General features: G+C 41.7%; 1 protein-coding gene across 1 annotated transcript in view; it reads left to right on the top strand.

The window, feature by feature from the left end:
* RASEF (RAS and EF-hand domain containing) overlaps window positions 1–27637 on the top strand; it is an 83536-nt gene that overhangs the window by 20362 nt on the left and 35537 nt on the right. The window contains exons 2-4 of the mRNA XM_032634686.1: window positions 17063–17209; window positions 20731–20821; window positions 24549–24644. Coding sequence (XP_032490577.1) covers window positions 17063–17209; window positions 20731–20821; window positions 24549–24644 — 334 coding nt within the window. The remainder of the gene's footprint in view (window positions 1–17062; window positions 17210–20730; window positions 20822–24548; window positions 24645–27637) is intronic.

The following is a 27637-nucleotide window of genomic DNA, read 5'->3' as shown; positions in this document are numbered from 1 at the left end:
TATGTAGTGTCCTTCTTTGTCCCTTTTAATAGTCCTTATTTTAAAGTCTATTTTGTCTGATATGAGAATTGCTACTCCAGCTTTCTTTTGGTTTCCATTTGCATGGAATATCTTTTTCCATCCCCTTACTTTCAGTCTGTATGTGTCTCTAGTTCTGAAGTGGGTCTCTTGTAGACAGCATATATAAGGGTCTTGTTTTTGTATCCATTCAGCCAATCTGTGTCTTTTGGTGGGAGCATTTAGTCCATTTACATTTAAGGTAATTATCGATATGTATGTTCCAATTTCCATTTTATATATTGTTTTGGGTTCGCTACAATAGGTCATTTCCTTCTCTTGTGTTTCGTGTCTAGAGAAGTTCCTTTAGCATTTGTTGTAAAGCTGGTTTGGTGGTGCTGAACTCTCTCAGCTTTTGCTTGTCTGTAAAGGTTTTAATTTCTCCATCAAATGTGAATGAGATCCTTGCTGGGTAGAGTAGTCTTGGTTGCAGGCTATTCTCCTTCAGCACTTTCAGTATGTCCTGCCACTCCCTTCTGGCTTGTAGAGTTTCTGCTGAGAGATCAGCTGTTAACCTTATGGGGATTCCCTTGTGTGTTATTTGTTGTTTTTCCCTTGCTGCTTTTAATATGCTTTCTTTGTATTTAATTTTTGACAGTTTGATTAATATGTGTCTTGGCGTGTTTCTCCTTGTATTTATCCTGTATGGGACCCTCTGTGCTTCCTGGACTTGATTAACTATTTCCTTTCCCATATTAGGGAAGTTTTCAACTATAATCTCTTCAAATATTTTCTCAGTCCCTTTCTTTCTTTCTTCTTCTTCTGGAACCCCTATAATTCGAATGTTGGTGCGTTTCATGTTGTCCCAGAGGTCTCTGAGACTGTCCTCAGTTCTTTTCATTCTTTTTTCTTTATTCTGCTCTGCAGTAGTTATTTCCACTACTTTATCTTCCAGGTCACTTATCCGTTCTTCTGCCTCAGTTATTCTGCTATTGATCCTATCTAGAGTGATTTTAATTTCATTTATTGCATTGTTCATCGTTGCTTGTTTCATCTTTAGTTCTTGTAGGTCCTTGTTAACTGTTTCTTGCATTTTGTCCATTCTACTTCCAAGATTTCGGATCATCCTTACTATCATTATTCTGAATTCTTTTTCAGGTAGATTGCCTATTTCCTCTTCATTTGTTAGGTCTGGTGGGTTTTTATCTTGCTCCTTCATCTGCTGTGTGTTTTTCTGTCTTCTCATTTTGCTTATCTTACTGTGTTTGGGGTCTCCTTTTTGCAGGCTGCAGGTTCGTAGTTCCCGTTGTTTTTGATGTCTGTCTCCAGTGGCTAAGGTTGTTTCAGTGGGTTGTGTAGGCTTCCTGGTGGAGGGGACTAGTGCCTGTGTTGTGCTGGATGAGGCTGGATCTTGTCTCTCTAGTGGGCAGGTTCACGTCTGGTGGTGTGTTTTGGGGTGTCTGTGGCCTTATTATGATTTTAGGCAGCCTCTCTGCTAATGGGTGGGGTTGTGTTCCTGTTTTGCTAGTTGTTTGGCATAGGTTGTCCAGCACTGTGGCTTGCTGGTCGTTGAGTGAAGCTGGGTGCTGGTGTTAAGATGGAGGTCTCTGGGATATTTCCACCGTTTAATATTATGTGGAGCTGGGAGGTCTCTTGTTGACCAGTGTCCTGAAGTTGGCTCTCCTACCTCAGAGGCAGAGCCCTGACTCCTGGCTGGAGCACCAAGAGCCTTTCATCCACACAGCTCAGAATAAAAGGGAGAAAAAGTAGGGAGAATTAGTAGAAGTATGAGTAAAGAAAGAAGGAAAGGAGGAAAGGAAGGAAGGAAGAAAGAAGCAAAGAAGGAAAGAAAGGAGGGAGGGAGGGAGGGAGGAAGGAAGGAAGGAGGGAAAGAAGGAAAAAAGACAGAAAGAAAGATGATACAGTAAAAATAAAATAAAGTATAATATAGTTATTGAATTAAAAAATATTTAGAAAAAAAAAAAAAAAAAAAAAAAGGGACGGATAGAACCTTAGGACAAATGTTGGAAGCAAAGCTATACAGAGAAAATCTTACACAGAAGCATACACATACACCTTCACAAAAAGAGGTAAAGGGGGAAAAATCATAAATCCTGCTCCCTGAGACTACCTCCTCAATTTGGGGTGATTCGTTGTCTAAAGGAGGGAAGGAAGGAAGGAAAGAAAGAAAGAACGAAGGTAAAGTATAATAAAGTTATTACAGTTAAACTTAATTATTAAGAAAAAGAATTTTTAAAAAAAAAGTCATGGACGGATAGAGCCCTAGGACAAATGGTGGAAGCAAGAGTATACAGACAGGATCTCACACAGAAGCATACACGTACACATTCACAAAAAGAGGAAAAGGGAAAAAAATCATAGATCTCGCTCCTAAATTCCACCTCTTCAATTTGGGATCATTCCTTGTCTATTCAGGTATTCCACAGATGCAGGGTATATCAAGTTGATTGTGGAGCTTTAATCCGCTGCTTCTGTGGCTGCTGGGAGGGATTTCCCTTTCTCTTCTTTGTTCTCACAGCTCACAGGAGCTCAGCTTTGGATTTGGCCCTGCCTCTGCGTGTAGGTCGCTGGAGGGCGTCTGTTTTTTCGCTCAGACAGGACGGGGTTAAAGGAGCCGCTGATTCGGGGCCTCCGGCTCACTCAGGCCGGGGGTTGGGGGATGGGGGTAGGAGGGGCACTACGTGCGGGGCAGGCCTGCGGCTGCAGAGGCAGCGTGACGTTGCGGCAGAGGCCGGCGTGATGTTGCACCAGCCTGAGACCCGCCGTGCGTACTCCCGGGGAAGTTGTCCCTGGATCCCGGGAACCTGGCAGTGGCGGGCTGCACAGGCTCCGCGGAAGAGGGGTGTGGAGAGTGACCTGTGCTCGCACACAGGCCCCTTGGTGGCGGCAGCAGCAGCCTTAGCGTCTCCCGCCCGTCTCTGGGGTCCGCGGTTTTAGCCGCGGCTCGCGCCTGTCTCTGGGGTTTGCGCTTTCAGCCGCGGCTCGCGCCCGTCTCGGGGGCTCGCGCCCTCAGCCGCGGCTCGCGCCCGTCTCTGGGGTTCGCGCTTTTAGCCGCGGCTCGCGCCCTTCTCTGGAGATCCTTTAAGCAGCGCTCTTAAACCCCTCTCCTCGCGCACCAGGAAACAAAGAGGGAAGAAAAAGTCTCTTGCCTCTTCGGCCGGTGCAGGCTTTTCCCCGAACTCCCTCCCGGCTAGTCGTGGTGCACTAACCCCTTCAGGCTATGTTCAAGCCGCCAACCCCAGTCCTCTCCCTGAGCTCCGTCCAAAACCAAAACCCGAGCCTCAGCTCGCAGCCCCGCCCGCCCCGGCGGGTGAGCAGACAAGCCACTCGGGCTGGTGAGTGCCGGTCGGCACCGATCGTCTGTGCAGGAATCTCCCCGCTTTGCCCTCCGCACCCGTCGCTGTGCACTACTCCGCGGTCCCGAAACTCCCCCCTCCGCCTCCCGCAGTCTCCGCCCGCGGAGGGGCTTCCTAGTGTGTGGAAACTTTTCCTCCTTCACAGCTCCCTCCCACTGGTGCAGGTGCCGTCCTTATTCTTTTGTCTCTGTTTTTTCTTTTGCCCTACCCAGTTACGTGGGGAGTTTCTTGCCTTTTGGGAGGTCTGAGGTCTTCTGCCAGCCTTCAGTAGGAGTTCTGTAGGAGTTGTTCCACGTGTGGATGTATTTCTGGTGTATCCGTGGGGAGGAAGGCGATCTCCGCGTCTTACTCTTCCGCCATCTTCAAGGTCCCCCCAGGGCTAACTCTTATAACCTTTCAGAAAGACTTTTAAGAAGGCCAGAGCAGGTTGTGTACAATCTCCAACAGATTTCCTTGCCAGTATCATGTATACTCAAGCATAAGGTCGAGATTTAACTGTTGAAGACAATGTGACTGTAGCTTATGTACCTAACAGTTATCCTTTCATGATATCAATAATAATTTAGAGTTAAGTGCCAGTCATTCAATAGTTAGTAGCAGTTATTCAATATATATTAAATACGAATTCAAGAAGTAAGTTTACTTAAAAAACTAAAAATAGAGCTACCATATGACCCAGCAATCCCACTACTGAGCATATACCCTGAGAAAACCATAATTCAAAAAGAGTCATGTACCACAATGTTCACTGCAGCACTGTTTACAATAGCCAGGACATGGAAGCAACCTAAATGTCCATCGACAGATGAATGGATAAAGAAGATGTGGCACATGTATACAGTGGAATATTACTCAGCCATAAAAAGAAACGAAATTGAATTAGTTGTAGTGAGGTGGATGGACCTAGAGTCTATCATACAGAGTGAAATAAGTCAGAAAGAGAAAAACAAATACCGTATGCTAACACATATATATGGAATCTAAAAAAAAAATGGTTCTGATGAACCTAGGGGCAGGACAGGAATAAAGACGCAGATGTAGAGAATGGACTTGAGGACATGGGTAGGGGGAAGGGTAAGCTGGGACGAAGTGAGAGAGTAGCATTGACATACATACACTACCAAATGTAAAATAGATAGCTAGTAGGAAGCAGCTGCATAGCACAGGGAGATCAGCTCGATGCTTTGTGACCACCTAGAGGGGTGGGAGGGAGACACAAAAGGGAGGAGATATGGGGATATATGTATACGTATAGCTGATTCAGTTTGTTATACAGCAGAAACTAACATAACATTGTAAAGCAATTAGACTCCAATAAAGAAGTTAAATTAAAAAAAAGTTTACTGCTGAGTGAACAGATAGAATTCACTTATATCCCAGAATATGCTCATTTTAGGAGAGAAAATGAGTTCTTTGCTGGTACTCATGTTTCTGTGGTATATAGTAAGAAGTCTGGGAGATTTTAGAAAGACAAGCAAATCCTCATCTTCTGTAGAAGCTTGTGATGGGTTATCTATATAATGCAATATTTTAATAAGTCCATGTTGATCTTCATAAAATCATGTGATTTAATTTGTTTTTAGAACTCACATATGTAATAATATCTATAAACTTAAACATTATTTTGTTTAAAATGCACCCTAATTTATTATTGAAATATATTTAGGATTCACCATATTGTTTTAGCCATTTAGCTTGGATGGAGTTCTGATTTCAGCATCCTCAACCCACAAACACACAAATCTGAAGTGGAAGAAAAGGAAGGGGTCTCTGTGTATCAGAAATATTAGTTAGAAATCCCCACAGGACATTTTCTCCAGTTGACGATTTTTGACTCTCTTCAGCTTTCTTAGTGTATGTTATATAGCAAATATTGGCTGCTTCCCTGTTGGAAACAGTGTGAAAGGAGAAAGGGGAAAATTAAATCAAGGCAAAAGGCAGCCAGCAGGTTGCAGAGGAGTGTATGCCCTTGCATGTAGATTTTAGATGCAACCCGGTGTGCTTCTAGAATCTCTCCTTTCTCACTGTGTTGTGAAGGGAATTGACCCTTTTCAGCTTGGCAGTCAGATATACCAGCTTGTCTCCTTCCTGACCCTGTACCCAGCAAGGCTCATCTGCTCCCTCCTCACCACTGTCTTCTTTACCCTCCGTGAGGCCGAGTCCTTAGCCTGCCTCAGATCCAGTACAAAGCTCCACCTTCTCCACTCTACCCTGCACTGTGTCCGCCTTCCCTAGGCTCTGGCCTCATTCATTCATAATGCAGGATCTGTTGCTGGTCAGATCTCTGGGTGCTGCAAGGGATGTGGAAACTGACAGGGTAACTGGGAAGATAAAACATCCACAAAAAACTCAGTACATAGAGCTTCAGATGAAATGTGGCATGGGAAGGATTTCTTGTGGTTGAATCATTCAGAGCAGGCTTCATGGAAGAGGCAACTTTTGAGAGAGCCTTGACTGATGTGCAGAGTTTGATTTCTAGATAGGAGTTACAGAAAGTTTTGGTTTTGATCAGAGAGTAAGATTAAAATATTCTTTGACTAGGGAGAAATAAAGCTGTTTCCCAACTCTTTTCAGTCTCGAAAATTGAAAAAAAAGTTAAGGAATGGTATAATTTGAAATCAACCAAGATAACGTATTTGTCTCCTTTTTTGAAAATTTATGTATTGTGTGTTGGGCACTGTGCAAAATATTTGAGAACAGTGAGCACCTAAGAGTGTTTAGAAGATCGGATGTTTGAAGGAAATGAGATAGGAAAGTAGAGTGGCTGTAAAATTGGTTCTCCAAACCAGAATTTTCCTATGAATAAAATGAGAACTAATATACTTTAAATTATCTAATATTATTGAAATATTATTTTGTCTGAAAAATTGTTTTTATTATATATGTGGTCCTATAAAACAGTTCTATATAAAATCTTTTTAATAAATAAAAAATAGTTATTTCTAAAATATATAAAAATTTTTAGGTATATTAGTGCAAAGAAAATCTTTTAATAAATATGTGAACATTTAAAAATTGCAAAGCAGAGTAGTTTTGGAAAATATTTAAGTATTTTAATCTGTTGCTTATTCATCTATCTCTGATACTTTTTTGAAGAATATATATTTTTTCCAATGTGGTCTTATTATGCTTTTTTCCTCCATACAATTGCTTGTAATCTTCTTTGGAGTTACATTTTATGATTATTAAATTTGAAATTGTTGACATCAGCAATTGACTTTTCTCTGTGGGTCATGTTTTTAATTAAGAAAATTATTCTGTGTACAAGGGCTGAAGAGCACTTCAAGAGCAAATTCTGTGATAAGCTTAGAGCAGACTCTACTAAACAGGATATTCTCAATTTTTTTTTTCGTACGGACATGTATGAATATCAACTTTTGTAAATAGTTCAGCCCTTGATTGTCACAAGTTCTGTTTTTGCCTCCCTTCAAAGTACTTTCTTTGACAAATACTTTGACAAGTTTCTTAGCTTTTATAAGACAAGACTTGTCAAATAAATTGTCTCCATTTATGACTCTTTTGAATGTTTTCCCATACTTAGATGCTTCAAAATTGTAGGCCTTTTCAACTTCGTTTTATTTTGGTACAGAATATAAATTTAAAAGATGTAGATGCTGATGCATCTTCAGGAGATTTGTGTCTTCTGGTTCATGTGGTTAATGATATCACTCTGATTCACTCTAGTGGAGGATAAATGCTGACAAACTTTTTCTTAATAAGCCTATTTTTAAAGAATGTTGTCAGGTTTACAGAAAAATTGTGAAGATGGTACAGAGAGTTCCTATATAACCTGCACCCACTTTCCCTCATTTATGACATTTTGCATTGGTGTAGTAATTTGTTAAAATTAATGAAATGATATTGATACATTATTAGTAATTAAATTCTATACTTTATTCAGATTTCCTCAGTTTTTCCCTAATACCCTTTTTTTGGTTCCATCATTCCACCAGGACACCACATTATACTTAGTTGTCATGCCTCCTGAGGCTCCTCTTGGCTGTGACAGTTAAATATTTCAAGCAAGTTACACGGTTATCACCATCATTCTTGAGGAAAGGAAATTTGGTACTGAACTTTTTATTAAGCATGCATCTTTGTTTGTCTTGTGGGGTCATTGCTGCTAAAAGGATTTACTGCAAAATGTAAAAGCATTACCATCCAGTAAAATAACTGGTTATACATTTAAACCACACTAAAAATGGTTAAATCACAGCAGCGAAAACATTCTAGTTACTTTCTGTTGCTCTGTGGCAGGACTCTCCAACTTGTGTTTTTGGTACCTATTTCCTGTACACTGTGCCTGTAATTTCCTAATTTCCCATTGATGTGGCCAAATGGCTGCCCGGCAGCACTGTGCATCTATCTGCAGGTAGTGGCACAACTGGCTGGTTTTCCAGGTGGCCCGCAGGTCAGACCCCTCCATCTTTCTCCATCACCATCGAGACCCGTAGGAGTTATCTGTCTCCAGCTTCTCTTGTCCAAGCTTAATTTGCTTTATCAGTGAGTATTCCTGTTTCCTGCTCCTGAAAAGAAAGTCTTAGTTACATTGTGTCTAGAGAGAGTCAGGAAAGGAGAGATGGGTTTATCACTGCTTGTCTTCTGATTTAGCAGCACATTAGTGAGAAGTCTTTTCACTGCACAAATGTATCACGCTACCAGGTGAACGCTGAAGGTAAAAAGCACACATCCACTAACTCACCCTGGCTTATTTTAATGCAGCTGTTAATAACTTTAATGCTTAAGAAAACCTTTAATGTATAGTTAGTACACAGTTTAATAACAGTTACTACCTGTTAATGCAACTTTTTGATTACAGAAAAGGGGAAATTCTGGATAAATGCTAAAGGACAGCAGGCTTAAATTGGAATTATTCCTGGCAAACCTGGGAAGGTGACAGATGTCGTCTAAAGGGAAAATTTAGCATAGAAACTGATATGGCACTCTTTATTTTCTCCCCAACCCCTATCTTTCCTGCCCAAATAAAACTTTTCAGTGAAAAATAACTATAATACACATAGTTGCACTAACATTACTAGATTAAATGCCTACATTTAACTTGACTCAAGGTAAATGGATAGAAATATTGGGAGAGTGAATGTGCATTATAGGGTAAGAAAGACACATATTCCCACATATACCTGCCCACTGTCTACAATATAAGCACATTGATAATGTGATGCCCATAAATGAAAAAATTTGATAGGGACCTAGGGACAGGGTGAGAGCAAAGGCCTGTGTTCCTGGGTGCAGAAGGGTTAGGTCTGCATTGCCCCAGCCCCATTCCTGTGCTCAGGGCCTTATGCTAATAGACTGTATAACAGGGATCAAAGTCAGGACCATTTGGCCCTCTGCCTGTTTGTGTAAATAGTTTTAGTGGAGCACAGCCAAGCTCATTTGTTGATTGTTGTCTATGGCTGCTTTCATGCTACCATGGCAGAGTTAAGTAGTTGCAACAGAGATGGTATTTTATATCTGGTGCTTTAAAGAAAAGGTTTACTGACCCCTGGACTATATAAGCTTTGCAGACTGACCTTGAGCATGACCCAACTCACACTTTTCAGTTTCCCCTGCCCTGGCCTCATAAGACAACATTTCAGTCCAAGGGGCTTCCACGCCACACGGCTTTCTTCCTTTCAGCCCTTTTCCAATACACAACATAGAAGCAGACAGGAGATAACCACCTACTTCTCTCTATCTCATTGGGGTAGAGGAGTCGAGAGGAAGCGTGACAATGGCTAATGTTTATCAATTACCTACAGCATTCCTTGCACTGTTGTCTGTGCTCCAGTTGGGTTAATCCTCACATTTCATGGTAGGTTCAAGTACTATACCCACTTTATAACTGAGGAAACTGGAGCTCAAGAGGTTAAGTGTTTCTCACAAGGCCCAGGATGTGCTGAGGAAGCATGTGAATTTAGCCAGGCCATTACACTTACCCCGTGCACTCCTCCTTCCTGGCTTCAGGAGCCCTCAGCTGTTTCGAGTGTGCCATCCTTAAACCTTCAGCACAGTACCTCTTGCTGGCTCTGCCTTCCTCCCTCCACTGGCAAACTCCCAGTAACTAAATTTCAGTGATTTTAAATAGGAAGCAATTTGCAATTTGAAATGTTTCTAGACTTTGCATACATCTAGTTAACATGCTCACCTTCCAGGAAGTTTCCATTTTAAAACCTTTTGGGAAATGTTTCCCAAATAAGTACTTAGGCAAGTAAAATATTTTCTCAGGGTGACGTGAATCCAGGAGGAATTTTACCCGCGGGAGATGTATTCGGGCTGGGGGTCCTGGAGTAGGCAGCAGTGGTTGGTTACCTGAACTAGATCATCCTCTGACTCCGCAGCAGCAAAACAGCTAAGAAAAGCCCAGGCCACTGGATTGGCTGTGTTTCCAGTCTGTGGGGTAGTGGGACCAGGTTGAATAAACCATTGTTTGTTTTTTCTAGAAGGGAGAGCCAGATCACCATTCTGTAACTGAGTTAATGAAGAGCAAAACCTGTTGTGAGAAACAGGCAGCCAGCGTGAGGCTGTTAGTGAGCAGAGGTACATCCTGTCTGGAAAGCAAGACTTGAACCTCCAAAAGAGAACTGATGCTGCCCTGTTCTAGCAGCACAGCTGGATTTTGGCTGTTGGAATTTATTTTCCAGTCAGTTGAGGTTTATTCTGAAAGTATGTGTACTATGTAATAAGAGTACATTTTGAAATCATTCATTTTCACTTAACTTGTAAGGGGGAAAGAGGCTAAGCCTTTCCCCCTCAACTGACTAAATGACAGTATGGTTTGTTCAGGGCAGCTAAAAAGATCAGTTGGTGTCACCTGAATAGGAATATACTCATTATCCTTATTCCCAAAGAGAAATAAACTATCAGATTTTAAAAAGACTTTATTTTTTTAGAGCAGTTTTAAGTTCACAGCAAAATTAAGAAGAAGGTACACAGATTTCCTATACACCCCCTGCTCCCACACATGCACGGCCTCCCCACTATCAACAACTCCCACCAGAGTGGTACATTTGTTCAAATTGATGAACCTACATTTTCACATCATTATCACCCCAATTCCTTACTTTACGTTAGGGTTCACTCTTGCTGTTGTATATTCTGTGGATTTGGACAAACGTACACTGATATGTAGCCATCATTATAGTATCATGCGAAGTATTTCACTGCCTTAAAAATCCTCTGTGCTCCGCCTATTCATCCCTCCCCTCCAACCACCGGCAACCAATGATATTTTTACTATCTCCAAGTGTTTCCTTTTCCAGAATGTCATGTAGTTGGAATCATAAAGTATGTACTCTTTTCAGATTGGCTTCTTTTTCTTAGTAATATGCATTTAAAGTTCCTCCATGCCTTTTCATGGCTTGATAGCGTATTTCTTTCTAGTGCTGAAAAATACTCCATTGTCTAGATGCTGAATAATATTCCATTGTCTGGATGTACCACAGTTTATTAAAATGCATTCACCTACTAAGGGACATCTTGGTCACTTCCAAGTTTTGGCAATTATGAATAAATCTGCTATAAACATCTGTGTGGACATAAGTTTTCATCTCCCTTGGGCAAATACCAAGGAACACAATTTCTGGATCATATGGTAAAAGAATGCTTAGTTTTATTAAAATTTGCCAAACTGTCTTCAAAGTGGCTGTACTATTTTGCATGCCCAGTAGCAATGAATGAGAGTTCCTGTTGCTCCACATCCTCAATAGCATTTAGTGTTGTCAATGATCTGGATTTTTGCCATTGTAATAGGCGTGTAGTGATAGTTTGTTGCTGTTTTAATTTGTATTTCCCTGATGACATATGATGTAGACTATATTTTTTCATTAATTTTTATTGGAGTATAGTTGCTTTTTTATTAACTTTTATAGAGTATCCTTTTTATGCTTACTTGCCATCTGTATATCTTCTTTGGTGAGGTGTCAGTTAAGGTCTTTGACCAATTTTGTAATCAGGTTGTTTTTCTTACTGTTAAGTTTTAAGAGTTCTTTTTATATTTTGGATAACAGTCCTTTATCAGATGTGTCTTTTGCAAATATTTTCTCCCAGTCTATGGCTTCTCCTCTCATTCTGTTGACATTGTCTTTTGCAGAGCAGTTTTTAATTTTAATGAAGACTAGGTTATCAATTATGTCTTTCATGGATCATGCCTTTGGTGTTGTATCTAATATGGCATCGCCCTATCTGAGGCCATCTAGGTTTTCTCCTAGGCTTATCTTCTAGGAGTATAATAACTTTGCATTTTACATCCATATCTGTGATCCACTTTGAGTTAGTTTTTATGAAGGGTGTAAGATCTGTGTCTAGGTTCATTATTTTGCCATGTGGATGTCCAGTTGTAGCAGCACCATTTGTTGAAAGACTGTCTTTGCTTCATTGTGTTGTCCTTGGTCCTTTGTCAATGACTATATTTATGTAGGTCTATTTCTGGGCTCTCTGTTTCATTGATCTGTCTATATGATAAGATTTTATAATTTTACACATTCTATAATAAAGGAAAGTAGAAGCTAGTGAAAACTCCTGAAGTCCCACATTTCTGGATTAAATTACAGTAGACTTAGATTTACCTTCCTATCTGCAAACCTGTTTCAAAATCCTTCGCTTAATTTCTGCTGCAGCCAAAACTTTGAGAAGTTGAGAATGGTTAAGATGTACACTTGATCATGTGGTCTCTTCCTTCAAACCTTCCAGCACCTTACCACTCTCTCAGAATAATTGCCCCTCTCCCATGTCTTTACCGTGCTTTCAGGCTCTGTGCAGTCATCTGGCTCTTGCTAACTTCTCCCCCAATCTGATGCTGCTGCTCCCTCCCCCACTCTAAGCTCCTCAGCCTCACCAGCTTCTTCCATTTACAGGAACTGCTGCTGGCCCCTCCCCTGCCCTCAAACCCCTCAACCTATGATTGGTTATTGGTTCCTGGAACAGGCCACCCCCACCCCACTTCTGCCTAGTTGGCATCTACTCATCTTTCAGGTCATCATACTGCAAGGCTTGGTCATGTTCACCTGCTCTATGCTGTCAGAGCATCTTGTACTTAATCTTCAAGGTGAGCCCAATGAGGGAAGGTACTCGGTATGTTTCTTAGCATTTTATTTCCAGGATCTAACATAGTGCCCTTTGGATTGCCTGGATATTTAATTTCCCATGCTCAGATGTTAGGGTCATAGTGTCAGTTTTCTTCCAGCCATCCCTAGTGTAGGATGATGTAGACATTGAATACTATTTGCTTTTGTCCACAGAGAGCCATTTAGGGTTTTAGATCTATGTAACTTACAGTTTGAAAAAATTGGTTAGCTCTCTATTTCAGTGCTTAAAGCAGCAAGACTTTGAATCTAAGGTCCAATTTTCCTACCAACCTTACTGGGTCACCGTGTTCTTTAGCCTGGAATGATGTTGTCTGCACTTGACTATTTCCCAGAGCTGTCCTGAGACCAGAGGTGTCCAGGCATTCTAAATACTGGCCTTACTACATTACAAATACATAACCATAGATAAATATGTGCTCTTCTAAGTAAAATGTAAATCCTGTGGAAGTGTGTGACATTTAACTTTTTTACCAATCTTAATTATACCTATTTTTTTCCTCCTAAATTCAGGTAATTTATCTCTCAGCTTCAGTGGGAATATTTGCAATTTACAATGCTTATTTCCCAGGGATCGTTAAAAATTTTTAAGTTGTGAATCTTTCATCAGCAGTTTGCCATTATCACTGTCTTTCAAACAAATCGTCTTGTAGTTTATTGAACAAAATGATGGAAAGGCTCAGATCTAAAACCAGTTGGTAATCCAGGGTGTGTCTTTCTCATTTCATTTGATCTCTTTCCTTAAGATATAAATTAGATTATTTTTAGTGTGAGTGGCTCTCTCCGAACAGAAGCAGAGACTGTTTTTCATCTTGGCTGACTAACGTGCATGACCTGACCCTTAATCTTTACCCAGTATTTGTCTGGTACACCTGTAAACAGGTTTGCATGGTATTCGTGAATCCAAGCATAGTTGTCTTATATGAGGCCCTGGACTTAAGTCTTGTCACTACTGGGCACCCTTTTCCGCACCCAGAGGCACCACCCTGGGTGAGGGTCAGGAGTAAACAGAGCTGTGTGTGCAGCATTGTGTGGTCTGCTTGTTTAACGTTTGACGTCAGGAGCAAGGACACTGGCAGAGACTGGTGACTCCCGTAATCTCGGGAGCAGAACAAAAAGACTGTCTTGGTACCAAGTAATGGCACCCAGTCTGTTGAGCTGAAGAATCCATAGGTGTTGAGCTGCCTGTACAGGGCACAGCATTTAAATCTTACATAGAGGGACCACGTATTATCTTGTTAAGGTAAGGTATTTTTTGTTTTTGTTTTGTTTTTTGCATCAGGTGTGAAAATCGCCATGTGCACTGCATGGCAGTCTCTAGGCATAATCCAGATGCTTCTCTAGTTTCACAGATAAGGACCGAATGAACCAAGCAGACAAAAGGAGGGGGAGAAGGGAGTGTGCCTCACTGTGTACCGTAGCGCTTTCCCCAAATAGCTTTAGGTAAATAAGAATTGATCAGATTATCTCATCTTAATCTTAGTTGTGCCTTCATTCGTTAAAGGAGTCCCTTTGTAATGTAGATGGTGCTTGTAGCAATAATACCTATCCTCTAAAATAATTTTCAAAAAATCTTGGTACATCAGTGTTTTTGAAATGGAGACATGCCCTTGGGACCCCTGAAAAGCAGATTAGCACTTACTTTTGGTATGAAGAGCTAGTTCCTCTGGAGCCAGATGGGCTGAATTGGAATCCTAGCTCTGGTACCAGAATGATACTTAGCTCTCTTGACCTCAGTTTCCTCTGTGGTAAATAGGATACTAGTGATAACTTCTTCATAAGGCTGTTGTCAGGATTAAGTGAATAGTACATTTAAAAGCTGAGATCACTGCTGGGACTGCCTATGTAAGGTGCTTAATAAATGTCCGCTTCACTATATGAATGCTTCAGAATAGGCTTTTATTCCCTTGAAAGAGAATGGATGGTGGCAGTAAAGACTCACCCTGGTCATAGAAGTTTTATTATTTATTTAATATGAATCTATCAAGGAAGGAGTTAAGAAAGTAATTTAATCTGGAAGGTGATGATTAAAAAAACGAGTTAGGAAAGTATGACGCCAACTTTTTAAGTGCAAGTTGAGTTTTACAAAGAACTTCCAAGCCTTAGGCTCTACAAAATACAAACATTTCTTTCTCTCATATCGGGAAGATTGATGTGGTCAGGCATCCTTCCCAAGCAGTTTCCCTCCGTGTGGTGATCCAAACATATTTCATCACATGGTTTCACCATATTGGAGTTTTTCACTTTGGCCATGAGGATGAGGAAATGAGGAGGGAGGCAGAGAAGGAGAGGGCAGGGGGGAGAGGGGAGAAACAGAGAGAGAGAGAAATAGATATGAGAGAGGGATAATGAGAATGCATAAGAGCTGAGGATCTTACAAAGGATTTTAGGGGCCAAACATGGAAGTGGCAAACACATCATTTCTGCTCCCATTCCATTGGCCACAACTAGTCACATGGCTCCAACCTGCCTGCCCAGGGTTCTGAGGAGTCAGTTCTCCCCTGTGTGCCCTATAAAAAGAAGCAGCATAGATGAGTATCCAGCTAGTCTCTGACACAGCAGTTAACCATGTAATTTATTTCCTGCTAGTGGCAGACATTTTCTATAATTAATCTGTTTGTACACTTCACTGTAAACTATTCCTGAAATTCTGTGTAATACCGGGACCAGCAAAGGACTCAAGAGAATTTACAATCGTTATGTTCTTATTTTAGAAATTTTCAGAAATTCAGGGAATTTTCGGAGACATCTACTTCTGAACATTTTATTGCTGTGCAGTTAGCCAAGAAACAAGGACTCTTGGTGACAGTATCTTAATGGCAATCCTTGACAGGCAGGTCCCTATTAACGAGAAAATTTGTATGCTTTGTAAACCGCTGATGGTCAGTAAAAGACAGAAGGCAAGGAAGTTAATGATCCTGTTGTACATTGAAATTACATGGGATAATGTAAGAGTAGAAATTTTTTTTTTTTTGCTGCTCCTTAATAAATATGGCTCACTACTGTAGCCAATATTTGTACTCAGCTCTGACAGGAAGGATGATGGCAACCTTCTGTGTCTTATATCACCAAATAAAGTGACTTATTCCTGCAGGTTTATTAATAATATTTCAGTTGAGCAGTTCTTTTCAATCATAATTGGCCTCTGCACACATCAAGCAGTTTATTTTTTATTTTTATTTATTTATTCTTTTGCGGTACGCGGGCCTCTCACCGTTGTGGCCTCTCCCGTTGCGGAGCACAGGCTCCGGACGCGCAGGCTCAGCGGCCATGGCTCACGGGCCCAGCCACTCTGCGGCATGTGGGATCTTCCCGGACCGGGGCACGAACCCGTGTCCCCTGCATCGGCAGGCGGACTCTCAACCACTGCGCCACCAGGGAAGCCCCGAGCAGTTCATTTCTAAGAGAAAAGCTGGGAGAGTTTATAGCCACGTGGACACACCTCAGGGCCATGCCTAAATAAGCTTTGGGTTAATATATACCTTACATTTTGAAGTGTTTCCTAGTTCTGTGTAATGATTTTGAATCCCATTTCTTCTGCCAAGGTTCAGATGTTTACCACCGCGATATAATGTAATGGTTGACCGTGTGGTCTGCAGTATCAGACTGAGTTTGAATCCCAATTCTGCCACTCAGTCACTATGTGACCTTGGAAATTTTCACTGTTTGCTATGGTTGCCTAGGTATTTCTGATAACAAATATCAGACTGGGTGGCTTAAACAACAGAGATTTATTTTCTCACAATTCTGGAGACTGGAAGTTTGAGATCAAGGTATTGGCAGGGTTGGAGGTGAGAGCCTCTCTTCCTGGCTTGTCAACGGTGATCTGACTGTGTCTTCACGTGGCCTTATCTCTGTATCACTCAGAACATCAGCTCCCAAACTTGAGTCAAGGACACCACTAGCCTCACTGACTCACTCCTTTATCCCCTAGCAGAAGAGCTGCCCAGTCTTACCAGGTTTTCTTTTGAAATGACTCTGAAATATTTGTCTTTTACAAATGTTAATAATAACAAGTATGAGGATTCTCACATATAAATATAATATATATGAAATTTTTAACTGACTATAAAACAATAGGTATATGTACTTTTATGATCATAAAGTCTGAAGTATGTCTTATAGGGATTGGTGGAACGTATTATTAAGTAATTAGTTTGCTACCTAACTTTTTTTCTGTAAATCTATTTAACTTTCTATGAAAGAAAAAATAACCAGCAGTGACAGAAAAATCCTTCCCTATCAATCCTTCCCTGTGCATGTCCACTGCCCTCACTGGCCTCCATCTTCTAATATTAAATCATCACACTGTACACCTTAAAAAATCACGCTGTACAACCTAAATATGTACAATATTTATTTGTCAGTCATATCTCAATAAAGCTGGGGAAAAAAGTGAATTTGCTTTTCCACTGTTAAAAATATAATAATAATATGAAGAATAGTGCAGTAGCATCTCTGACTGCTGTCTTCCCTCCGTTCTGGTCATTCTGTTGTTACATTTTTCTTCCTTGGTTCTTATGTGTCTCTTTCCTAAAAAATATTCTGAAATTTTGACTTTTTTTACTCGGTTTTATTTAATTTTTAATCTAATTCTTTTGGCAGAAAAGAGCAAGTTAGTACCTTGTATCAAAACATCAACCTCGTGGAGCCAAGACTGATTCAGCCATATGAACATGTTATAAAGAACTTCATCCGTGAGATCAAACTTCAAAGCACAGAAATGGAAAACCTGGCCGTTGCAGTGAAGAGGTATTGTAGTCTTTCCTGTCTACATGGCAGAAGGGGTCCTTTAACTGGCTTTCTGACCAAGTGGCACAAAGACGGAACTGCATTATCATATGGTATGGGGGGACGACCCGAACCTGGGGAATCTGGAGCTTTCTAAACTAAGCCAGCATGAGGGAAGCTGAGTCAGACAGTACTTTGTAGGGTCAGCCAGCAATCCATCAGCAGGTCCCCATGATCCTATCATATAAACCCTTCAAGGCCTGTGATGCCATATAGAACAGTTCAAAGAGATTCGTTATCTTATATCCAGCCACTTGAAACATACAGGATACTTTTCATCCAGAGGGGCAGGCAGACTCCATTTGAAGCCTGGCCTTGTCACTGACAGAAGAGTGACTTTGGGCGGGTTACTTAATCTTCCTGAGTCTCAGCTTCTGCATCTGCAAAACCAGGCTGTAAATATTCACATCCTCGGGGTGTGGAGACCTCATAGTGAGGCTTGGGTGAAGCACTTGGCACTGGGCCTACCACATGGTGGGTACTCAGCAGTGTTTCTTTCCTTGTCTCTAACCCTCTTCACCAGCTTGACCTGAAAGCCTAAAAACTGTTGAACCCTTATTCTCATACAGTTTATATAAGCCGCAGCTGGCTTACATAGGATATCTTATTGGTTTTAACAGCAACCCAGTGCCAAAAAAGAATTTATGTGTTGCAATCCAAACATCAGCCTCTTTGTTCCCTGGAAGACCACACTCCTTTGGCATATATTGGGAGAGAGGGCATGTTGTTTGTCACAATTCCCGGGTGTTCTGCCCCACAGATGCTTCTCACCTCCATGTGCTCTGCCGCCAGCAGCTCCCAGTGTGCTGCACACCGCACTGGTCTCTGCCCAGAACTTGTAAACGGCCCCTTTCATAGGATGCCCCCCATTTGCATGGGGGCAGGTGAAGGCTGTTCCTCTCTCTTTATTCTTTCCCTCCACCTGATGATAAAACTATCTAGCTGACCCTGTGAAGTAACTGAAATATAGAAGAGAAAATGTTTTAAAACACTGATGCTAAATAGGACTGTTTTTATAGTCCTAGAATCATACAAGAGTTGAACTATCCACAGGGATTTTTTTTTGCGGTACGCGGGCCTCTCACTGTTGTGGCCTCTCCCGTTGTGGAGCACAGGCTCCGTACGCGCAGGCTCAGCGGCCATGGCTCACGGGCCCAGCCGCTCCGCGGCATGTGGGATCTTCCCGGACCAGGGCACGAACCCGTGTCCCCTGCATTGGCAGGTGGACTCTCAACCACTGCGCCACCAGGGAAGTCCACACAGGGGGTTTTTAAGTGAACATTTTCAGTTCCTGACTCCAATCTTTTCCCGCAAGTTTGCCTGCTAGAGGCTTTCAGTGAGATCATAGGGCGGTCCTCAGATCATCAGTTTCTGTAGAGCATTCTGGGGTGTGGATCAGAGCCCCAGATTTGGCCTCCTTTGAGGGGTGACTAGCAGACACACATACTGAGTTTTTAAAGAGTCCAGTGAATATCTGTGAAAACACACTAACTCCCCTGTACACACACAGATGGATATACACAGACCCCCACAAAGATACATGGGACACACACACATTCATTCACACATAACCTCTAAGTATAGTCCTGTGTAAACCCATAAGGGAAAGAAGAATGGCATTCTCTTCCCTCTGCTCTCATTCCCAGCCGGGCCGCTCTCTGCTGTGCACGGAGTGCGTCACGTGATGTGGAGCTGATGGTGCTTCTCTCCTCCCAGCTTCTGTGCTCTGTGGGTGGGATCCGAAGTTGGGCTCTGTCCTAAGCCCAAGGCCTCCTAAAGGCCGCTCTCTGAGCTGGCAGAGACCTTGCCGAGGTGTTTAACTGACTACTGTAAATATTCCCTTACATCCTTAACTAAGGACCATGCGTCCCCACCTCTGTTTTTGGTTAGGGGAGGGCCTCAGTCTTTTCGCTCAGCACTTGCACCTGAAGAAGGGGTTCCCAGTGTCCTGGTAGGAGCCCTGGACTAAGGTTAAAGTGGACATTCCCAACATGGTAGATGCTTTACTGGGAATTGGGAATTGCTGGGGCAAACAGTGTGTCATTATAGACTACCCTGATTTACTCCCCCTCCCCCAAAAAATAAGAAAGAAAGAAAAAAGAGTTGTTCAGAAGTGAAAAAGGCAGAAGGAACACATTGGGGAGGTGTCCCAGATGCCCAGATGTTTGGGACTGGATGTCTAGAGGGAATGGCTGGAAAAAAATAGTCATAACAAAGGGAGAAATGGATGTGTGGCTTAGCTATTCCCAGTCCCAGAGTTGACCAAAAAACCCTGAAAGTTGCTGTGGAGATACATAATGCCTAGATTTCAAACATCAAGTGTTTGTAAACAAACCAGAACTAGCTGACTGTCCAAACTTGGTTAACATAACCTCGGGCAGGCTGTAAGGTGAAGAGGAAGTTAACAGGAGCAGAAAATAGTGATAAGTCACTCCGAATTTTACTTCCGGGTCTTCCCTCCACCCATCAATGCTTGTTTGGAAGCTCATGTAGAAATTAAATTAATGCATGAACAAATTGTGTTGGGAGGGAGTAAATAAGTTGAAAGCAGGTAGGATGGTATAGCAGAAGCTATCAGACTGGAAGACAGAGAGGCCTTCTACTGAGGTCCTGTTTCTACTTTTATTAACACCATGTCATTGGGCCAAGTACATTGACTCTAAATCTCATGGTGGCTGCTTTCAGGTCATTTCCAATCTAGTTGAGTAGGCAAGACATACACATGTGAAAATTTAGATAATTGGACACAGAGCTGAGAGAGAACAAAAAATAAATTTTTTAGGGCTTAATCTGAAGCTTCAATCATTGTAAAGTGACAGGTGTCTCCATACTAGACAACTGCTAAATAAAACTATCTGGGTATCTTCTCAACGAAATTTTCTCATTTCTAACTTTTTGGCAGATCAGTATTCTCTGCCTCCAGAGAAATATGATTTATTGATTGTATTAATACAAGAAACAGGAATTTTCTAAAGGGCAACTATATCTACATTCTAGAACTTTAGGGAACCAATCAGAAATAATTTTTGAGATCTCTTCTTTTTTTCCCTTCTAACTATAGCATTTAGCATTGTGTTTTTCATATGATAAAATTTCAAAATTTTATCTAACCATCTCTTTGCCTTGGAGTTCTTTTCTTGTCTGGGATTGTAGCTCAGTCATCGCAGCAAAAAAGGTTTTCAGAATTTATTGAGAGCCTCCCAGCAATTTGGTATCTTTATCTGTTCTTTGCTACAATCTAGTTTAATACCATTTAATCTATTCCATTTATTTAATATCTAGTTTCAATGTCCCTTTACACCCAACTGATCGAATTGCCAACATCATTTTATTATGTGGAAGGAACAGGGAATATTATTTTAAATGGTATGTTTCTCCTCATCTGTAAAATAGAGAGCTTGAAAAAGATGAGGTCAGAGTTTTCTCTTCATGTTACAAGGCCAAGAGTATAATGAAAAGGTGTGCATCCTCTTAAATTTCAGAGCCCAGGACAAGGCAGCCATGCAGTTGAGTGAATTGGAAGAGGAAATGGATCAGAGGATTCAGGCTGCAGAACACAAGACACGGAAAGACGTGAGTTTGTGGGATGGCCCCTTCATGCGACGAATCCTCAGAACACCTTTTATGGACAGGGCACCGGGCATCCTCTGGGTGCAGCAAGTCCAGACTGCCACAGGTGCTCTCAACAAGGGCATTGTTAGTGCTGGTGGTTTTATCAGGGCGGGGGTGGGGAGTAGAGTAAGGAGAGAGGGAGAGGGAGTGGGAGAGGGAGGGGGGGGGGAGAGGGAGAGGGAGGGGAGAGGGAGAGAGAGAGAGGGAGGGAGGGAGGGAGGGAGGGAGAGACAGAGAGACAGAGAGAGAGAGAGAGAGAGAGAGAGAGAGAGAGAGAGAAAGTAATCAAATAAAGTGGCTAATTTCAGATGGCAACAAGCACAGTAAAGAAATGGCATGTGTGATAGACAGGCTGCTTCGGGTTAGGAGGTCAGGGGCCTCTGTGAAGAGGGGACAGGAGAGCTGAGGCCTGAAGGAGAAGGCAGAGCCCGCCTTCATAAAGGATGGTGGCTCCACCCTTAATACCACTGTCTTGCTGCCCACGTCCACCGCTACTTTAAATCTAGATTACAATGAAGTTAAAATGCTCTCTCCTAATTTTGGTGTTGTTTTACAATGGGATATACTTTTACTCATCAATACAGGAACTCTCATAGTTGAAAGTTGGGTGCTACCTTCAGTGATTTCCATAGGAGAAATAATTATCTTTTTCCTTTATGAAATATATTTGGGTGATTGATGTTTACTGAAAACAGAAAATAGACATATTTCTTTGAGTAGCTAACTTCAGGTTGAACATTCCCTTTTTTTCTATTCATTTTCCCCATTAACTCTGAGAGGCAGAAAATTGAGTGAGAAGGGCCTGGGTATTGGCATCCAATAGACCTTAGTTTGCCTCCTGGCTCTGCCCCGTCTCCGTTAAGTGGCACTGGAAAAATAACATAACCCCTGAGCCTTTGTTGTTCCAACTTTAGATGGATAATGCCACCTACGTGCTTTAAGGAGGGTCTGTATGCGTGCCTAGCGCAGTGCCTGAGGTATGGTAGGGGCACCGTGGCCATTGCAGTTCTGCTCTTTTCCGGTGCTCTGCGTACCTTGTGTCCTTTCAGATTCTTCACCTTAAATTGCTTTACCACATGTATGCCTTTGGCTCTCTTGATTGTCTTATCTCTTAATAACACATTTAATAACTGTTTGGAAGTCATGTTCACAGAGTGAATAGCTCAGAGTCCATGGTCCAGCTTTATTACAATGATTATCCCATTCTTTTGTTAGCGCTTTACTTCTAGTCTAGAAACAGTAACATCCTATTTTTTTCTGCCTTTTTCCCTTTCCATCCATTTCATCTGTGCATTCATTCATTCATCACACACTTATCAAGCATATGCGTTATTCTGTCATCAAATCTCCGCCTCTTCCAGCTAAGCACTTCCCAGACTGGTTGTTGGTGATGGATACCTGACCATGGCCGTACCCCTTATCACTTCATGTTTTGTTAATTATACCATCTTCCTCATTTTCCTTGGCTCTGGTACAGGGGTGGTGAATACATGGCATCTTTCTCTGTTCCACAGCGATGGCGTAAGTGGCTGGTGAGTCACTGCACAGATGTGGTCTCTGAAATCTCAGCACACTGCTGCCAATGGAGCAGCTCTGGCCCTGGGATGACACCTATTTGCCAGTCTGCCCCAGTCTCCTAGTCTCTCTGGAATAACACATCCACGCTGACTGAAGGTTTTCCCTAACTCACCTCCACTAAGCGTGGCTTACCTTGGCTCCCCACACACAGTTCTTCACGCCGCAGCTCTGGCCTGGCTCATTGCTCTGCTTTCACTCCAGCTGGGTTTTTTTGCCTTGATAACTCCTCTCCACTTTCCTAAATTTTGCAAAGATCAGAGAAAGTCTCCCCTGCTCCCCAGTGCCCTCCCCTAGTCCTCTAGCCACGTTCTTCACCTCTTCCTGACCTTGACTCCTCTTGCGCATAGAGTGTTTATCCCATTGTTTCAGTTAGGGTTTTAAAAATATGTTGTAACAGCTTTATTGAGGTATAATGGGCATGCAATAAACTGTACCTACTCAAAGTGTAGACTATGATAAGATTGGATATGTGTATATACCGAGAAACCATCACCACAATCAAGATAAAGGTATGTTCACATACTGTTGGTTTCCACGCCCCTGTGTCATGCCATCCTTCTTTGCCCCTCCTTGTCAGGCAACCATTTTACGTCTTCTTTGGTGAAGCGTCTATTAAAATCTTTTGCTCACTTTTAAAACTAGGTTGTTTGTTTTCTTATTATTGAGTTTGGGGAGTCCTTTATATATTCTGATCTATAAATATTTCCTGACTTATCTTTTCATTCTCCTAACAGTGTCTTCTGAAGAGCAGAAATTTTTTATTTTTATGAAGTCCAATGCATCATAGATTTAAAGTAGTGGTGGACGTGGGCAGCATGGATATGTTTTTTCTTTCACAGATATGTTTTTGATATTTAAGAAATCTTCGCATAACCCAAGGTTGCAAAGATTTTCTCCTGTGTTTTTTCTATAAGTTTTATTGTTTTAGATTTCACATTTAGGATCTAGTTTGTAAGGTATGGATCAAAGTTCATATTTTTTGCATACGCATATCTAATTGTTCCAGCCCATTTGTTGAAAATACTATCTGTTCTCTGCTAATTGCCTTTGCACTTGGTCCAAAATCAGTTTTCTGTATTTGTGTTGGGTTTATATCTGGGCTCTCCATTCTGTTCTATTGATTGATTTGTCTATCTTTATGCTGGTATTACATTGTCTTGATGATTATTGCTTTATAATGTCTTGAATTAGTTCCATAATGAGTCTAGTATTAGTTCTTCAGCTTTGTCCTTTTTCAAAGTTGTATTGGCTATTTTAGGTCCTCAATTTCCTTGTCAGCTTGTCAATTTTGAAAAACAACAACAACAAAAACCCAAAACCTGTTGGGGGTTTGACTGGACTTCATTGCATCTATGGATCAACTGGGGGAGATTTGGCATCTTATTAATAATGAATAATCCACAAACCTGTTATATTCTCCATTTATTTAGGTCTTATTACACTCAACTCCACTGGTTATAAACTTAAAACTTTATTTGAATACAGAACATAGGATATTAAATTCCATAATGTGTTAAGAGAAAAAGGAAACTGAAAGATATTTGGGCTCAAGGGAGCTGCAGCCCCTGACCTCCTGGAGTGCCCTTTTACCATTTTCTGTACCAGGGGTGACACACATGAGAAGTACCAGCCTATGGGGCAGCACTTTGCATAGAAATTTGCAGGTGATATGGTTTGAATTTAGATAAGGTGTAAACTCTTGGAAAAACAGTAAACCCATCAGGCCTTCCTGAGTCCTGATGACATGATAGGATTCAGGCAAGCACTGGGGCCCTTGATTGTGCCATAGCTTTTAATTAAACACAGCAGTATTTAATTAGATAGTTAATTGATGTGCTGCAGCCCTCTATCACAGTTGAGTAGTGGTCTTAGAGGTGTCACCCCAGGTTACGTGTGTATGTAGGTTGTGGGATTCCGCAGTTCTTTCAGTCTTGTACGTTTCCATTCCAGAAGTGCTGGGCATCTAAAGTTTGGTTACTTCTGTTTTACCTTCTCACTGTCTCTGTGTAGGAGACTTGGGGTCAGCCTTAGTTTGACACAAAAGGTTTCTCACCTACAGGATTTTGAAGAACCTATTTAAATCAACAAAATCATTTTTTTTTTCTTTCAGGAAAAACGCAAAGCTGAAGAAGCCCTCAGTGACCTCAGGCGTCAGTATGAAACAGAAGTGGGAGATCTACAGGTGACAATAAAGAAACTCAAAAAGGTAGGTTTGTGGCAGCTGGACTTTGAGGGATACTTTCAGTATCTCAATGTGTCTACATTTTTAGCAACTAAAAACATGCAGAATCATATTGAAGCAGTGGATAGATCAGATTTCAGAATCAAATTGGACTCCTTGGCAAGAATTTTTTTTAAAGGCCTGTAATTTCTATTTCTAAGGGCAGCCTATCTTCTGCATAGATCTAATAAATATTTCTGGTCCCTTGAACAGTTGTCCATCAAACCTCAGTTTTCTTTCCTTGGTCTTTACCAAGTGCCCTCAAGTCCCACGTGTCCAGTGGACTGTCTGCTCACGACAGCCTGGACACTGTCTTTCCTGGTCATGTAGCCCTACACTCAGCTTACTGCAAGGTATATGTATTCAGTGAATATTTATTAAATGAAATGAATACTTCTCTTCTCTGTGGAAAGTTCCAGATCTAGAGGACCACTGATCAGCAGGAAGTGGGAGAGAACCTATTGACATGAAAGCAGAGGTGTGATTGGTTTTGGCCTGTGCTCTATTTGGTTTCTAATGATTAGGGTCCATTTCACTCAGTGGTATGCTGGTAGATGTTTAACAACAGGCTCTGGAGAGGGGAGGAAGGGAGGAGGCATTTGTAGCATTTGCCGATCTTCATGGTATAAATATTCCCACCATTACCGATTTCAAGCTACCAAGTTGACATCACTGAATGCAGAGTTTGGGAAGAAATGCTTAAGATAAATAGGCTCTTGCCTGCTGGTACACATTGGCTCCAGCATAATATTGGATTCACTTCCTGCATGTGGATGGTCTCCATAACTAATGGAAATTCCTTAGCTAAAATGAAAATGGTACTTAAAAAATAATCGTCCCCGAAAGTGGCCTTGTGAATAGAGGCACATCACTCTGCTTCTCTGGTTGTTCATATGATAACCTTTAATGCTCCTTCCAGTGTTTATACTGAACGAGGTTAAGTGACAATTAACTGCATTTGTGGGTTACTGCAATTTAAACCTCTGGAATTATTAAGAATTCTCCCCAGTATCCTTCTTGGAAAAGTATTATCAACGTCAACCTTATATCTGATTTCCAAAGGTCATTAGACCATAATATCCTTCTTGTATTACAGAAATTGAATGGACCAATCCTTTGCTTAATGCTAGAGTCACAGATTCTCCTAGTCACTGTCCTCAATTATTTCTGTGTCATCCAAATCTTTAAACTAAGAGAATGTTTGCAAGAGGAGACACAGAGTTGTTTTTTCATATAGCATATGATGAAGACCAAATAGGCCCTGAACAGTAAGAGTCAGGAGCGACGAGACCCAAGTCCTTATCAAGACTGTGCCAATTTCAGACTCCCCTGGTGGTGCAGTGGTTAAGAATCCGCCTGACAAGGCAGGGGACACGGGTTTGAGCCCTGGTCCAGGAAGATCCCACATGCCGCAGAGCTAATAACTAAACCCATGCGCCACAACTACTGAGCCTGCGCTCTAGAGCCAGCGAGCCACAACTACTGAGCCCGCGTGCCGCAACTACTGAAGCCCACGCACCTAGAGCCTGTGCTCCGCAACAAGAGAAGCCACCGCAATGAGAAGCCCACGCACCTCAACGAAGAGTAGCCCCCGCTCGCCGCAACTAGAGGGAAAGCCCATGCGTAGCGACAAAGACCCAACGCAGCCAAAAATTTAAAAAAAATTTTAATTTAAAAAAGACTGTGCCAATTTCTTCTGTAACACTCAGGACAATTGGCTTCATTGTTCTTTTTTTAAATAAATTTATTTAGTTAGTTATATATTCATTTATTTTTGGCTGCGTTGGGTCTTCATTGCTGCACGCGGGGGGCTTTCTCTAGTTGTGGCGAGCGGGGGCTCTTCATTGCGGTGCACAGGCTTCTCACTGCGGTGGCTTCTCTTGTTGCAGAACATGGGCTCTAGGTGCACAGGCTTCAGTAGTTGTGGCACACGGGCTCAGCAGTTGTGGCTCACGGACTTGGTTGCTCCGTGGCATGTGGGATCCTCCTGGAGCAGGGATCGAACTCGTATCCCCTGCCTTGGCAGGCAGACTCTTAACCACTGCACCACCAGGGAAGTCCGGCTTCATCATTCTGATCGTCAGCTTCTCGTCTGTAAGATGGGATTAATAATAAACTATCCTGTCTAACCACAGTGACTGACATTTTATTGACTTTGTAGCTTATTAAGCTCTTCCTCATAATTAAAAAAAATCAAATTCTTAAACTTTCTCTGAGGAAAGTGCAAACTTCGCACTTTTACAGACGAGAACACTGAGTTCCAGGTTAAATAACTTGCACAAAGTCACTCAGCTAATAAGCAATGGGTTGTCTTTCTGTCTTTACACAGTTGGTGCTTTCTCACTTACACCAGCCTTCCTGCCTGCCTGATAGGGTTGTTCTGCGAGAGAGTAAGAGATAATTTATGGGAGAACATGTTAAAAGCTGTAAAGGAATATACAGAAGTCTACAGATTTAGTATAATCGCCAGACGTTACCTTATGCCAGTGGTTCTGAGAAACTCATTTTTTTCCCCACAATTTTTTTTCTCTGAAATTGGCATGATCTTAAAATCAGTGGCTTTTTCGGCTTCAGCCACTTGAAAACCTTCCACTGATGCCATCTGGCAAGATGAAGAAAGTCTATCATCAAAGTACTTAGATTCTGATGAAATATCGCATTCATTTTGATCAATGCATGCATATTCTATTAATGGACACGCACAAATCCCCACATTTCCCAAGGGATGTAAGCTATGTGTAAGAAAGACATTTTTGTTGTCCATGTTAGGGATGCTTCTGAGCCAATTTAGTCTGGTAATATTCAGTAATCAACCAGGAAGTAAAGCTCATTTGTGTATTTATATAATTTTGTGTGTGTGTCTCTAACTTCATACCATACTTAAATTTTATTGACTTAAATCATTAAATAAGCATTTTTTGACATCACCATGAAGAAAACATAGTTGATTTTTGACACCAATTCTGCTCTTAAAAATC

The sequence above is a fragment of the Phocoena sinus genome, chromosome 6 (genome assembly GCF_008692025.1).
Source record: "Phocoena sinus isolate mPhoSin1 chromosome 6, mPhoSin1.pri, whole genome shotgun sequence".
NCBI lineage: Eukaryota > Metazoa > Chordata > Mammalia > Artiodactyla > Phocoenidae > Phocoena > Phocoena sinus.
This window is presented reverse-complemented; position numbering and strand designations above follow the sequence as displayed.